The 13,082-nt window shown below is 40.4% G+C and overlaps 1 protein-coding gene across 1 annotated transcript in view; it reads left to right on the forward strand.

Annotated features, from left to right (window-relative positions):
* Positions 1 to 1,192: 1,192 nt before the first annotated feature.
* The window catches only part of IL15RA (interleukin 15 receptor subunit alpha), a 39,957-nt gene continuing 28,067 nt past the window's right edge, over positions 1,193 to 13,082 (forward strand). Inside the window, 1 exon segment of the mRNA XM_054590755.1 lies at positions 1,193 to 1,305. Within this exon segment, the coding sequence (XP_054446730.1) occupies positions 1,218 to 1,305 (88 nt within the window). The 5' untranslated portion in view covers positions 1,193 to 1,217.

Here is a 13,082-nt window from a genome sequence, read left to right on the forward strand (position 1 = left end):
AAAACCTATCAGTACTCCTCATAAAAAGGAACCAACTGCTGATACACACAGCAACTTGACTGGGTCTCAAGGGAATGCTACAGAGTGAAAAAGGCCTAGGTCTAAAGGTTACAAACTGTACGGCTACATTTATATAACATTCTTCACATGACAAAATTTTAGAGATGGAGAAAAGATCCATCTCCAGTGGTTGCTAGGGCTTAGGGACAGGGGGAGAGAAGACAGTCGGTAGCTGTGGCTGTAAATAGAGTAGCACGGGTGATCCTGCAATAGGAACTCTTCCGCATCTTGGCAGTGTCACAGATCTCTCTGTCTCTGTCTCTCTCTGTCTCTCTGTCTCTCTGTCTCTCTCCCCCCCTCCCTCACAGAACTAAACACACAAAAATTAATGCATAGAAAACTCAAAATTTGAATATGGCTGTAATTTGCCTCAGAGTCAATTTCCTGGCTGTGGTCTTGTACTGTAGTTTCCAGTAAACAGCTCCACTTGGTCACCTCCCCTCGCGTGTCTCTGGCAGGTGCGAGCAGGTGGCATGGGCTGCACCCCCAAGGCAGCTACCCGGGTCAGCCGGACCGCGGCGACTCTCCGCTGTCACCCACCAGTGAGGTCCGTTCCCCCACCGTGATCGGACTGGACAGGTGGAGCGCAGAGCCACTCGCCAGCCAGCCCAAGGTTCAAAAGTGCAGGGAAACTTGGAAAGGTGAAGTAGGAGCGACAGACGGAGACAAGCCAAGGAAGGTCAAGAGGAGCCGAAGTCAGGTGTGGACGCCCACCAGCAGCGCTTACTAGAAAAGCCTTGCTTCCCAGAGGCTTTGCCCACTCCCTCTGCGTGGGGACACGAGACCCAATGGACTTTTGTGGCTACATCAAACGAGAGAAGGGGGCAGGAATGCAGTCCTCCACAGGTGATGGCCGGGGCCTCCGCTCTGTGTGGCCCGCGGCTCTCCAGGGACTGGGGCAGCGGCTCGGGGATCTGCCGATCAGCCGGGGCTTTTTCTAGAGGAGGGGGTGGGGATGCTGAGTCACAGATCTGTCCTGATTCTCACCTCTCCCCAGCCCTCCGGGGGCTAAAGCAAAAGCGAAAGCGAATGCGACGCGGGGCGGCTAGTCCAGGGAGCTTCACCCGTCACCTCCTCTCGGACCTTCGGGCATCGGCACGCGCAGTTGGCGGGGCCGCCCCGGCCAGTGCGAGGAGGTGGCCGTTGTGGGTAAGGCCATGGCCCGCCTGCGGCTCCGGGACTGCTGGGTCAGCGACCTCCCCACGCTGCTGCTGCTTTTGCTGCTCCGGCCGCCGGCGACGCGGGGTAAGGAGTACGGAGAGGCGTGCGCTTGGCGGGGCGGCGGGAAGAGGCCGGGGCGCCGCCTGTAGACCGCACTGAGAACCCCACCTACGGCGGCGGCAGCGAGTCCGTCTAGGAGGAAAGGGGCGTGCGCCGACCTGAGAGGGGGCGCTGCACCCACTCGCTGGGAACACATCAAGGGACTGGTGGCGAAGGGCAGGGCGCCGGTCCCTGTGCCCCTACCCAACCCTGGCTGGCCAGGTCACTCAACGGAGGGAACTGCGAGGCCAGACTTTTAATACAACGTCCCCCCGATTTCCGAGGCAAAGGGGAAAACCCGGAGTTGGCAGTGGGAAATCCGAGCTGGAGTTTTACTGCAGTTTCGAGAAATCGTGAGCCTTCCCCAGCCCTAGGAGGAAAGCTGTGCGAATGTTGCAAAACAGGCAGTCTCAGCAGACGTCGGAGGAAGATTACCCCAATACCCTCAGACAAAAGCAAAGAACACGGGTGGGTAGTGGTAGGACTGAGTAGGGACTGCGTCCCTGAGGAGAGAAAACGTGTCGAGCAGGTTGCACATCTGGGAAATTAGGAAACAATTCCAAATTCTTAAGCAGCAGGAAATATAGGAGGGCGCAGGTTAGTGGGGCATCTTGGAGTGCGCGCTCCCAGGCAAAGGGGAAGAAATGAAATCGGTGATAGTTTGATGTAGTTCGCGTAGATGTAATCGCAGAGGGAAGAACCGAATGAGTGACTGATAGGTTTTTCTCCTGGGAGCTGGGGTGGAGTGAGAAAAAAGGATGATAAGTGGGTCTGGCTTTATACCTGTTGGTGCTTCTTAATCTTTTTAGTTTGGGAGCTCCTTGAGGGTCTGATGAAAACTATGAACCTTCTGCCCAGGAAAACACATGAATGCATATACTTACAAAACGTGCATATAATTTTGGGGTCATGGACTCACTGAAGGCCATCCATGGACTCCTCAAGGAAGTTAGTAAATCCATTATACCTCTTTCTTCCGTGTGTGTGTGTGTGTGTGTGTGTGTGTGTGTGTGTGTTTAAGGCAATACTCTCCTTCATTTCCATTCAGTCAGTCAGACCAGTCTAGCCAGTACTTGATCAGAATCATCCATCCTGGCTGGGTTGTTGTGAAAGCCATAGCGCTGTGGATTCCATTAAGTTTTATTTTCATAAGACTATCTTTGGATCTCCCCCACCCCATCTGATTACCTGAGTTATGTTGTCAGATCCTCCCAGGTGACCAACGAGCACCCTGGATGACCCCTAGAAGAGGCAGGAGATAGCCAGTGGACTGGGGCAACTGTGAAAGTGAAATGCAGCCTTAGCCAGAACCCAGCAAAGACGAGCTATCAAAGTGCAGAGAGGAACACTGCAGTCAAGGTCTCTAAAACTCATCAACTGCAGCTTTCATCTCACAAAGTTATTGCTGCCAACTGATAATTCCTGGTGCTTCCTAGTTTTCATTAAACAGCTTTATTGAGGGATAATTGACAGATAAACTGCATATATTAAAATTGCATGATTTGATAAATTTAGAGGTAAATGTGTACACTCATGAATCAATCACTATGATCAAGAGAATAAACATCATAGTCACTACTAAAGGTTTCTTCATGTCTTTCATACTCTTTACCTCCCAAATAGCCCTGGTTCCCAGGCAACAACCATCTGCTTTCTGTCACTATTAATTTGTTGCGTTTTATAGAATTTTATATAAATGCAATCATAGTATGTACTCTTGTTTGGATTCTTTCATTCATAGTAACCATTCTAAGAATTAATCAATCCACATTGTAACTTGTATGAATAGTTCCTTCCTTTTTATTGCTGAGTACTATTCGATTGTATAGATATCACCCAGTTTGCTAATCTATTCACTTTTTTCCCCAAGTACCTTTATCTTTATATTTCTTCTTACCATTTCCTTTTTTAATCATATTTTATTGATTATATTATTAGAGTTGTCCCATTTTTTTCCCCTTTGCCTTCCTCCACCCAGCTCCCCCCACTCCCTCAGGCAATCCTTACACCACTGTTCACTTCTAGGTGTCATGTGTATAAGTTCTTTGGCTACTCTATTTCCTCTATGGTACTTTACATCCCCCTGGCTATTCTGTAACTACCTGTTTGTACTTCTTAAACCCCTAACTTCTTCACCCATTCTCCCCATATCCCCCGTCCCCTTCTGGCAACCATCAAAACACTCTCTGTGTCCATGATTCTGTCTCTGTTCTTTTTGTTTGCTTCATTGGTTTTTTAGATTCAATTATTGATAGATACGTATTTTTTTGCCATTTTATTGTTCATAGTCATGATCTTTTCCTTAAATAAGTTCCTTTAACATTTCATTTAATAACAGTTTGGTGATGATAAACCCCTTCAGGTTTTTTTTTTTTTTTTCCTCTGAGAACCTATTTCCCCTTCAATTTCAAATGATATCGTTACTGGGTAGAGCAATCTTGGCTGTAGGTCCCCACTATTCATTGCTTTGACAATTTCCTGCCAATCTCTTCTAGCCTGCAAAGTTTCTTTAGAGAAATCAGCTGACCGTTGCATGGGAACCCCCTGTAGGTAACTAACTTATTTCCTCTTTCTGCTTTTAAGATTCTCTCTTTATCTTTAATCTTTGACATTTTAATTATGATGTGTCCTGGAGCGAGTCTCTTTGCATCCACCTTGTTTGTGACTCTTTGTGCTTCCTGGACTTGCATGTCTAATTCCTTCACCAAATTAGGTGAATCTATTTCGTTCATTATTTTTTCAAATAGATTTCTAATTTCTTGCTCTTTGTCTTCTTCTGGCACATCCATGATGTGAATGTTGGTATGTTTGAAGTTGTCTCAGAGGTTTCTTACACATCCTCATTTTTTCGGATTCCTTTCTCTTCTTGTTGTTCTGGTTGGTTGTTTTTTTTCTTTCTTATTTTCCAAATCATTGATATGATTCTCAGCTTCATCCATTATACTGTTGTTTCCCTATAAATTGTTCTTATTTCAATCAGTGTATATTTTGTTTCTGATTGGATCTTTTTTATGCTGCTGATGTCTTTGTAAGTTCCTTGAGCATCCTTGTAAACACTGTTTTGAACTCTGCATCTGATAGATTGCTTATCTCCATTTTGTTTAGTTGTTTTTCTGGAGTTTTGATCTGTTCTTTCATTTGGGCCATGTTTATTTGTCTCCTCATTTTGGCAGCTTTCCTGTGTTTGTTTCTATGTATTAGGTAGAGCTTCTGTGACTCCCTGCATTGGTAGAATGGCCTAATATAGTAGGTGTCCCGTAGGGTCCATTGGCACAGCTTCCCTTATCACCCAAGCTGGGTACTCGAGGTGCACCCTTCATGTGTGCTTAGTATACCCTCCTTTTGTAGATGAGCCTTGATTGCTGTTGGCAGGTCAATGGGAGGGTTTTACCCAGGTTGGTCAGCAGCAAGGACTGCCTATGACCACTGACCACCAACCTCCCTGCTCCGTGGATCAGCTGTGCAGGGGCAAGGCGGTGGTGCCTTGACATGATCTATAGCTGTCCACTGGGTACGCAGGCCCTGGAGTTTCCCGGGTGATGTAGGCCAAGGTCAGCACCCACCTATGTTTTGTCAGGGGACACCTTGCCTGAGCTATAAAGCAATCTGACATGGCAGCTACTTGTGCTGTGCTTGAAGATTCCCAGGTAAAGCCAAGCTGTGAATCTAGGCTGGCTTCTGCTAGTGCTGGGCTTGGGGCTGAGGCTCACTGAGGCCAGCTGTTGCTTGTTTGAGAGGACTTAGGAAGTTGTGAAGCATGAGCCAAGACCAGCCATTCATATGAAAAAGTCAGGGTTAACAGTTTGGGTGGGCCAGTAAGTTAGGTGGGACGTAGTCTTGGAGGATCTTCAGAGCAGGGGCAGACAGTGTTAGCTAGGTTGATGGAGTCTCAGATATGGCACCTGCCTGCTGGCTCTGTGACTGTGTGCGGAGGGTTCAGAAAAGGGACAATGGCCTCTGTCCACCTTTCTATCTGGGAGAAAGCAGTTCTCCAGCTCTTGCCTTGATGCCAGACACTTCAGTTCCTTTCTATATGCCGCTGGTACCTTTCAAGCTGCTACCCTGGTACTAGAGTTCAGAGGGAGTGAGTCTGAGTAAATTCATTTGCGGGTTCTTTAAGAGGAACTGCTTAGGACTCCAGTAGTTTCTTCCACCAGCTCAGTCCCTGCTGGTTTTTATAGCCAGAAGTTTTGGGGACTTATCTTCCTGCACTGAAACCCTGGGCTGGGGCCTGATATGGGGCTGGGACTTCTTGCTCCTGAGATATCCCTCCTGAGGTTTTATCCACCACACATGGGTGTGGGACCAACCCATTCTGCATCTCTGCCCCTCCTACAAGTCTTGTGGGGTGTAGTTTCTTTAATTCCATAGTTGTCAGACTTCCATTGAAATTGATTTCTGACAGTTCTGAGTGATAGTTGTTCTATAGTTTAGTTGTAATTTTGATGTGGTTGTGCAAGGAAGTGAACCATGTTTGCAAATACCACCATCTTGACCAGAACTCCAATTCACTTGTTAATGGACATTTGTATTGGTTTGGTTTTTGGTTATTGCATATAGAGTCACTATGAACATTTACATTTTGGTTCTTGTGTGGACATACAAGTTTATTTCTCTTGGTTAGAGAAAATGACTAAGTGGAATGGCTGGATTGTATGACATGTGAATAATTTTTTTTAAAGATATTGCCAAAGTATTTCCCAAAGTAATTGAACTATTTTACATTTCCATCAGCAGTGTGGGACAGTTTCAATTCTTCCACATCATTGTCAGTATTAGGTATGATTGATTTTCAAAAAACTTTTAAAAAGATTTTTCTAGTTCTATTAAGATAAAATTGATGTATAACATTGTGTAAATTTAAAGTGTACAGTGTGATGATTTTATATACAGTATGTATATATTGTGAAATGATTATCACAGTAAGGTTAGTTACACACCCATCACCTCACATAGTTACCAATTTTGTGTCTGCAGTGTGCATTTGGTCTGTCTTTTTAATTGTATCCATTCTAAAAGGAGTATAAGTTTAATTTTCATTTTCCTAATAACTATGTTGAGCATCTTTTCATGTGCTCATTTGCCATCCCTATATCTTCTTTGGTAAAGTGTCTGGTTAAATCTTTTACCATTTTAAAACTGAGTGTATTATTATTGAATCTTGAGAGTTCTTTATATATTCTGCATACAAGTCCTTTATCAGATATATGATTTGAAAATATTTTCTCAAAGTCTGTGAGTTCTCTTTTTAATCTTTTAATGGTGTCTGATGAGAGTGGAAAATTTTAATTTTGATGAAATTCGACTTATTAATTTTCTTGTTATGAATTATGTATTCAGTATCATATCTAAGAAATATTTGCATAATCCAAGGTCATAAATATTTTCCTTAAGTTTTTATAGCTTTAGGTTTTAGATATTTGTGCATGATTCATTTTGAGTTAATTTTTATATAATATGAAGTATGGATTGAAAGTTTTGCACTGGTTTAGTTTGGATTTTTGTTATTTTTAATTTTTTTCTATATGTATATCCAACTGTTCTAGCTCCATTTGTTAAAAAGATTAGCTCTGCTGAATTGCTATTACACCTTTTTTTTTTTTTAACATAGCTGTCCCTTCATGTCTGGGTTGGTTGCATTAGACAAAATACCAATATACAAAATATAATTATAGTTCTACACATTAGCAATGGGTAATTGGAAAAATGAAATTTTAAAAATATACATATCATTTGTTATGGCATCAAAAAGTATGAAATACTTAGGGACAAATCTGACAAAAGACTACAAAACATCACCTGTACACTGAAATCCACAAGCCATTGCTGAGAGAAACTTAAAGATCTAAACAAATGGAGAGATATACCATGTTCATGGATTGGACAAATATATATCATTAAAGTGTCAGTTCTCCCAAGATCAAAATTCCAGCAGGCTTTATTGCAAAAATTAGCAAAGTGAACCCAAAATTCACATGAATATACAACAGACTTACTATAGGAAAAACAACTCTAAAGAAGAATGGAATTAAAAGAATGCTTCTGATTTTTGAGGCATTATAAAGTTCAGTAATCAAGACAATGTGGTATTGGTATAAGATGGACAAAGCTAACAGAACAAGCATATCTTCAGTTTTATTTTTTTTTCAAGTATATTTTATTGATTATGCTATTACAGTTTTTCCATTTCTTTCTCCCCTTTTTCCCCTCCTTCCAGTACCCCCATTCCCTCCAGCATTCCCTCCCCTTAGTTCATGTCCATGGGTCATACATATAAGTTCTTTGGCTTCTCCATTTCCTATACTATTCTTAACCTCCCCTGTCTATTTTGTACCTATCAATTATGCTTCTTTTTCTCTGTACTTTTCCCCCCATTCTCCCCACTCCATCTCCTGGCTGATAACCCTCCATATGATCTCCATTTCCATGATTCTGTTCCTGTTCTAGTTATTTGCTTAGTTTGTTTTTGTTTTTGTTTTTTAGGTTCAGTTGTTGATAGTTGTGAGTTTGTTCATTTTACTGTTCATAGTTTTGATATTCTTCTTTTTGTTAGGTCTCTTTAATATTTCATGTAATAAGGGCTTGGTGATGATGAACTCATTTAACTTGACCTTCTCTGGGAAGCACTTTATCTGCCCTTCCATTCTAAATGATAGTTTTGCTGGACAGAGTAATCTTGGATGTAGGTCCTTGTTCCTTGTTTTCCATGACTTTGAATACTTCTTTCTAGCCCCTTTTTGCCTGTAAGGGTCCTTTTGAGAAATCAGTTGATAGTCCTATGGGAACTCCTTAGCAGGCAACTCTCCCCTTTTCTCTTGCTGCTTTTAAGATTCTCTCCTTATCTTTAATCCTGGGTAATTTAATTATGATAAGTCTCAGTGTGTTCCTCCTTGGATACAATTTCTTTGGCACTCTCTGAGCTTCTTGGACTTCCTGGAAGTCTATTTCCATTTCCAGATTGGGGAGGTTGTCCTTCATTATTTTTTCAAATAAGTTTTGCATTTCTTGCTCTTCCTCTTCTCCTTCTGGCACCCCCATGATTCAGATGTTTGGACATTTCAAGTTGCCCCAGAGGTTCCTAAGCCTCTCCTCATTTATTTATTTATTTATTTTGAATTCTTGTTTCTTCATGCTGTTCTGGTTGAATGTTTATTTCTTCCTTCTGTTCCAAATCATTGATTTGAGTCCCTGTTTCCTTCCCTTCATTGTATATTTTTCTTTATTTCACTTTGTGTAGCCTTCACTTCTTCATTTTGCATCTGTACTCAATCATTTCTGAGAGCATCCTGATGCCCGGTGTTTTGAACTCTGCATCTGATAGGTTGGCTATCTCCTTGTTGCTTGGTTCTTTTTCTGAAGTTTTGATCTGTTCTTTCATTTGGGCCCTATCTCTTTGTCTTAACCCACCTGTTAAGTTGTAAGCAGTGGGGCCTTAGGTATATACCAGGGCAGGACAACCTGCCTTGCTATTTGTGGTGCTGTATGTGGGGGAGGGGTCAGGGAGGGAGCAATGCTGCTTCCTCTGCTCTTGCCCCACTTTCAGTCACTTCTCTGCTTCCCATGAGCAACTTGAATACTTCCAGTTTCTGCCCTGGTGCTGGTTCCCCAAGTGGGTGGGCTTTTTTATGTTCTAGGACCCTGTGGGCCCCTGCAATGGACTCTCCTGAGAGACTGGCAGGTTATTCCACTGCCACAACCGCCACAGGTTTTTACAGACAGAGGTTCTGACGTTTCATTTGCCTGGTGCCGGAACCCTGGGCTGCGCAGCATGCCTCACTCCCCAGTTGTTCCTCCTGGTTTTTATCTGCACACGAATGTGGAACTGCCTAGTCCACAAGCCACAGCCTTGCTGTGTGTCTCTCCACCCTGGCTGCCTGTGTCTGCCTCTCCTATCAGTCTGGATGAATGTTTCTTCTTTAGCTCTTTGGCTTCGGACTTTCATACAGTTTGATTTTCTGGCAGTCTGGTTGTTTTTTGTTTTTAAATTTGTTGCTACTCTGCTTTTGGTTGTGCAAGGAAGCGAAGTATATCTACCTATGCCTCCATCTCGGCTGGAAGTCTATTTTTGTTTTTCAAGTGAGTTTAGAAGAGATCCAAACAATTAAATTTGCTACTTGATAGTATGATCCTGGTCATAGAGTATAAAGAGCAGCTCATCCCTTATCCATACCTGAAAAAATAATATAGTCTCAGATCTGATCCCACTAGTTTACAGTGCTTCTAGAGAGCAAGCTGTGGTCAATCCGTTCTTATTCCAAAGGCCTGGTTAAAAGGGGAATCTGTCATCTTGGGCAGAAGGTCATTTACTTCTTAGACGTGCTCACAACCTGAAAGGTGAAGATGAATATCTCTGCTCACCAGTTCTGGTTTGTACAGAATGTTAGTACATTTGGGTATGGTTTTATAACTTGTGTCTTTAAACATTTTTAAACCATTTTTTCAAAAGTGTGGGGAGTTTTGCCTAAACCTTTTGTTGTTTTTTTTTATTTCAAATCAGTTTTATCTAGTTATTATTGCTTTGTGCTACTACTGATAGCAAAAAAGCAATAAAAACTTAAACGTACAAAAGGGTTTGTTGGAATCAACCTAAAGGTTCAAAAGTGGAGGACTGCATAAATAAAACAGAGTTTCTGCCAAATAGTATGCATAATATGATTTAGTTTTTACTAGAAGATCTAGAAGTAACTGTCATTAAGCAGGGAGATATGGATTGTGTGTGTGTCAATGTCTGCCTTTTTCACTTTTCTATCATATTTTGAATTATTGTGCTTGGCTCAGTTGTTTAGAGCATAGTACTCTATGAAATGTTTTTGTAATTAGAAAAGTAAAATAAAACCACAAAATAGCACAATAAAGAGCTAGAATTTTGGAGTTTTGTAATTCATTTTAAATTATAGCTGATCTTGTTTGGCAATGTTTTCATGTCTTTGTATATTTTTAAAATTGCTCAAAACAAGATACTATAAAGTTACTGCAGATAACATTTGTGCATATTATACATACATGTCATAATCCTTTACAATTTGTTTAAACAATTCCTTATTGTTGGAGCTGTGTGTAGGCTTAAATTGCCTCTAAATGGTTGGATCTATATGTTGTTTCAAAATGTTTGATATTCTAAACAGCACAGAGTGAGAATAATTGGATGAAAACTAGTTCTATAAAGCAAAAAAGGCAAGGGGAATCACCTTGAATTCTAAAAAATTACAGTGTTTTTTTAATCAAATCATTTCAACTAACTGGTTTTAAGCTAAATCACTTTTGCCAAATTGATTTTACCAAACAGTATATAACTATGTGAATGAATGTATAAAATCCCCAACTATATACTCCTGGAATCATATCAGTGTTACTCATTACACAGGATTGATGTGATCTGAATGTTTTCTATTTGGAAAGACTTAATTTTCTTCTGCACAGTAGGGAGCCATTGAAGGCTTCTGGACAAAAGGGACATCATTGGAGTCAAATGGTGTAAGGGTTACTCTTATAAAGAGTGTAAGGAATAAACCATAGTTAAGAGGGTCTGGAGACAGGAAGCTAAGTTGGAGGCTTTTGCAATAGTTCCAGTAAGTGGTGACGAAATCCTAAACCAAGACAGTGTCAATAAGGAAGAGAGGAGTAGGCAGATTTCCTCCTGAGTCCTATGAGTATAAAATGTATTTTATTCTTTTCTTTTTGTTTGCTTTTCAACCTATAGCCATTCAATTCATCCAAGCCTTAAAAATCTTTACTTAACTACTTGAACTATGATGAATTTGCCTATCTTGTAAAAAGTGGGTTGGGAGTTCAGTTAATGAACCTGAGAGAAGAATAGATGAGTTAAGGACAATGACCTGAGTGCAGTCTATACTTACAGTGAATTCCAGAAGGAAGTGTGTTGTCTTGGCTGGTATTTCAGCTATAAAAATAATGAAAGAAAATAGATTATTGTGAACACAGAGGGCTTTACACTTTCAATATGTCAGTTTCATAATGTACTTCTTGAAAGCAGAAATCACATGGCTTACTTCTTTGTAGCCTACAATTAGCATGCTGTGGGCATTTAAATGGTAGAATAAGAGAAAGAAAATATTAAAGTCGGTTCTGACTCTCCTTAAAGAATGGGAGGGGCATGCTAACCTGATAACTTTGGAACTCTGAATATGAAACTAGGCCAGAGCTACTTACTAATATTAGACTGTATAAACCAACTTGATAAAAAGCCTGATTCACAAGTTCTGGGAAGTAGAAAGAGGCGTGACCCCAAGCACTACTTTAGTGACTTCAATTAAATGATTGTCAGAACTTGTTGTATATGTTTTTTGGCTACTTAGAGTTTTGAAAATCCCAGAACCTTAAGTTTACTCCTATTTCCATTACTTCACCCATTCCACTCTATATATTTATAAGCCACTAACTTCAGAAAATATCTATTACATGTCAGGCTAAGTATTTTGTGTACCAGAGGACTTTAAAATATAGCTACCACCTTCAAGTTGCTTACAATATTATAAACAAGGTGAGACTTTCTTACATTGAATATCTAGGGAACAATGTTATGAAAGAATGAATATTAAGAGAAATAATCGTTTAAGTATCCAAAGATGTAATTAAGGCCTCCATGAAAGATTATTGATATAATCAACTGTATTATCTATAATATGCTTATGAAAGAGTCTAGCTTTGTAAAGTAACTGGCTGATTAGGTTAGATGCTGTATATTGATATTCTTGTGCATCCATATATCAACTATTCATGTATTTATCTGTTTTTGAGGACTGTTCATAATGGAAAGACCACTGGTAGACTTCATTTTTCAGCAAAATGACAAAGTAGATATTCTGAAAAACGCTCTGCTACAAAACACTCCGAAATGAGTTAAAAAACAGAGCAAACATCTATTAAAATCTCTAGCTAATAAAATAGGTAATAACTGCTTAAAGCAAAAATAATAAGAATGCGTTGTGGGTTTATAACATATATAGAAGCAAAATGTATGAAAACAATAGCACAAAGAGAAATGGGGAGAAAGAAATGGAACTATATTGTTTAAGGTTCTTTTTTTTCCCCAGAAACATTTTGATTTCTTCTTTGATCTCATTACTGACCCATTCATTGTTTAATAGCATGCTATTCAGTCTCCACGAGTTTGAATGTTTTTGATTTTTTTCCTTGATGTTGGTTTCTAGTTTCAAGTCCTTGTGGCCCGAGAAAATGCTTGTTGTGATTTCAATTTTCTTGAATTTCTTGAGGCTTGTTTTGTGTCCTATCATGTGGTCTCTCTTTGAAAATATTCCATGTATATTGGAATAAAATGTGTATTTTGCTGCTTTGGGATAAAAGGTTCTCTATATGTCGGTTAAGTCCTTTTGATATAATGCATCATTCAGTTCCACAGTATCCTTGTTGATGTTTTGTTTGGAAGATCTATCCATTGTTGACAATGGGGTGTTAAAATCCCCTAGTATCAGTGTGTTGCTGTCTATATCTTTCTTGAAGACCTCCAAGATTTTCCTTATATATTTGGGTGCTCCTGTGTTGGGTGCATATAGGTTTACAATGTTTCTGTCTTCTTGATGGATTCTTCCTTTAAGTAATATGAAGTGTCTTTCTGGGTCTCTCTTTATGGCCTTTGTTTTGAAATCTATTTTGTCTGATGTAAGTATTCCTACCCCTGCTTTTTTTCCTGTCCATTTGCTTGGAATATTTTTTTTTTCCATCCCTTTACTTTCAGTCTGTGTAGGTCCTTTGTTCTGAGGTGGGTCTTTTGTAGGCAGGAT

The sequence above is a fragment of the Pteronotus mesoamericanus genome, unplaced genomic scaffold, assembly GCF_021234165.1.
Source record: "Pteronotus mesoamericanus isolate MK-2021 breed Mesoamerican mustached bat unplaced genomic scaffold, CSHL_Meso_final contig_130, whole genome shotgun sequence".
Taxonomy (NCBI): Eukaryota; Metazoa; Chordata; class Mammalia; order Chiroptera; family Mormoopidae; genus Pteronotus; species Pteronotus mesoamericanus.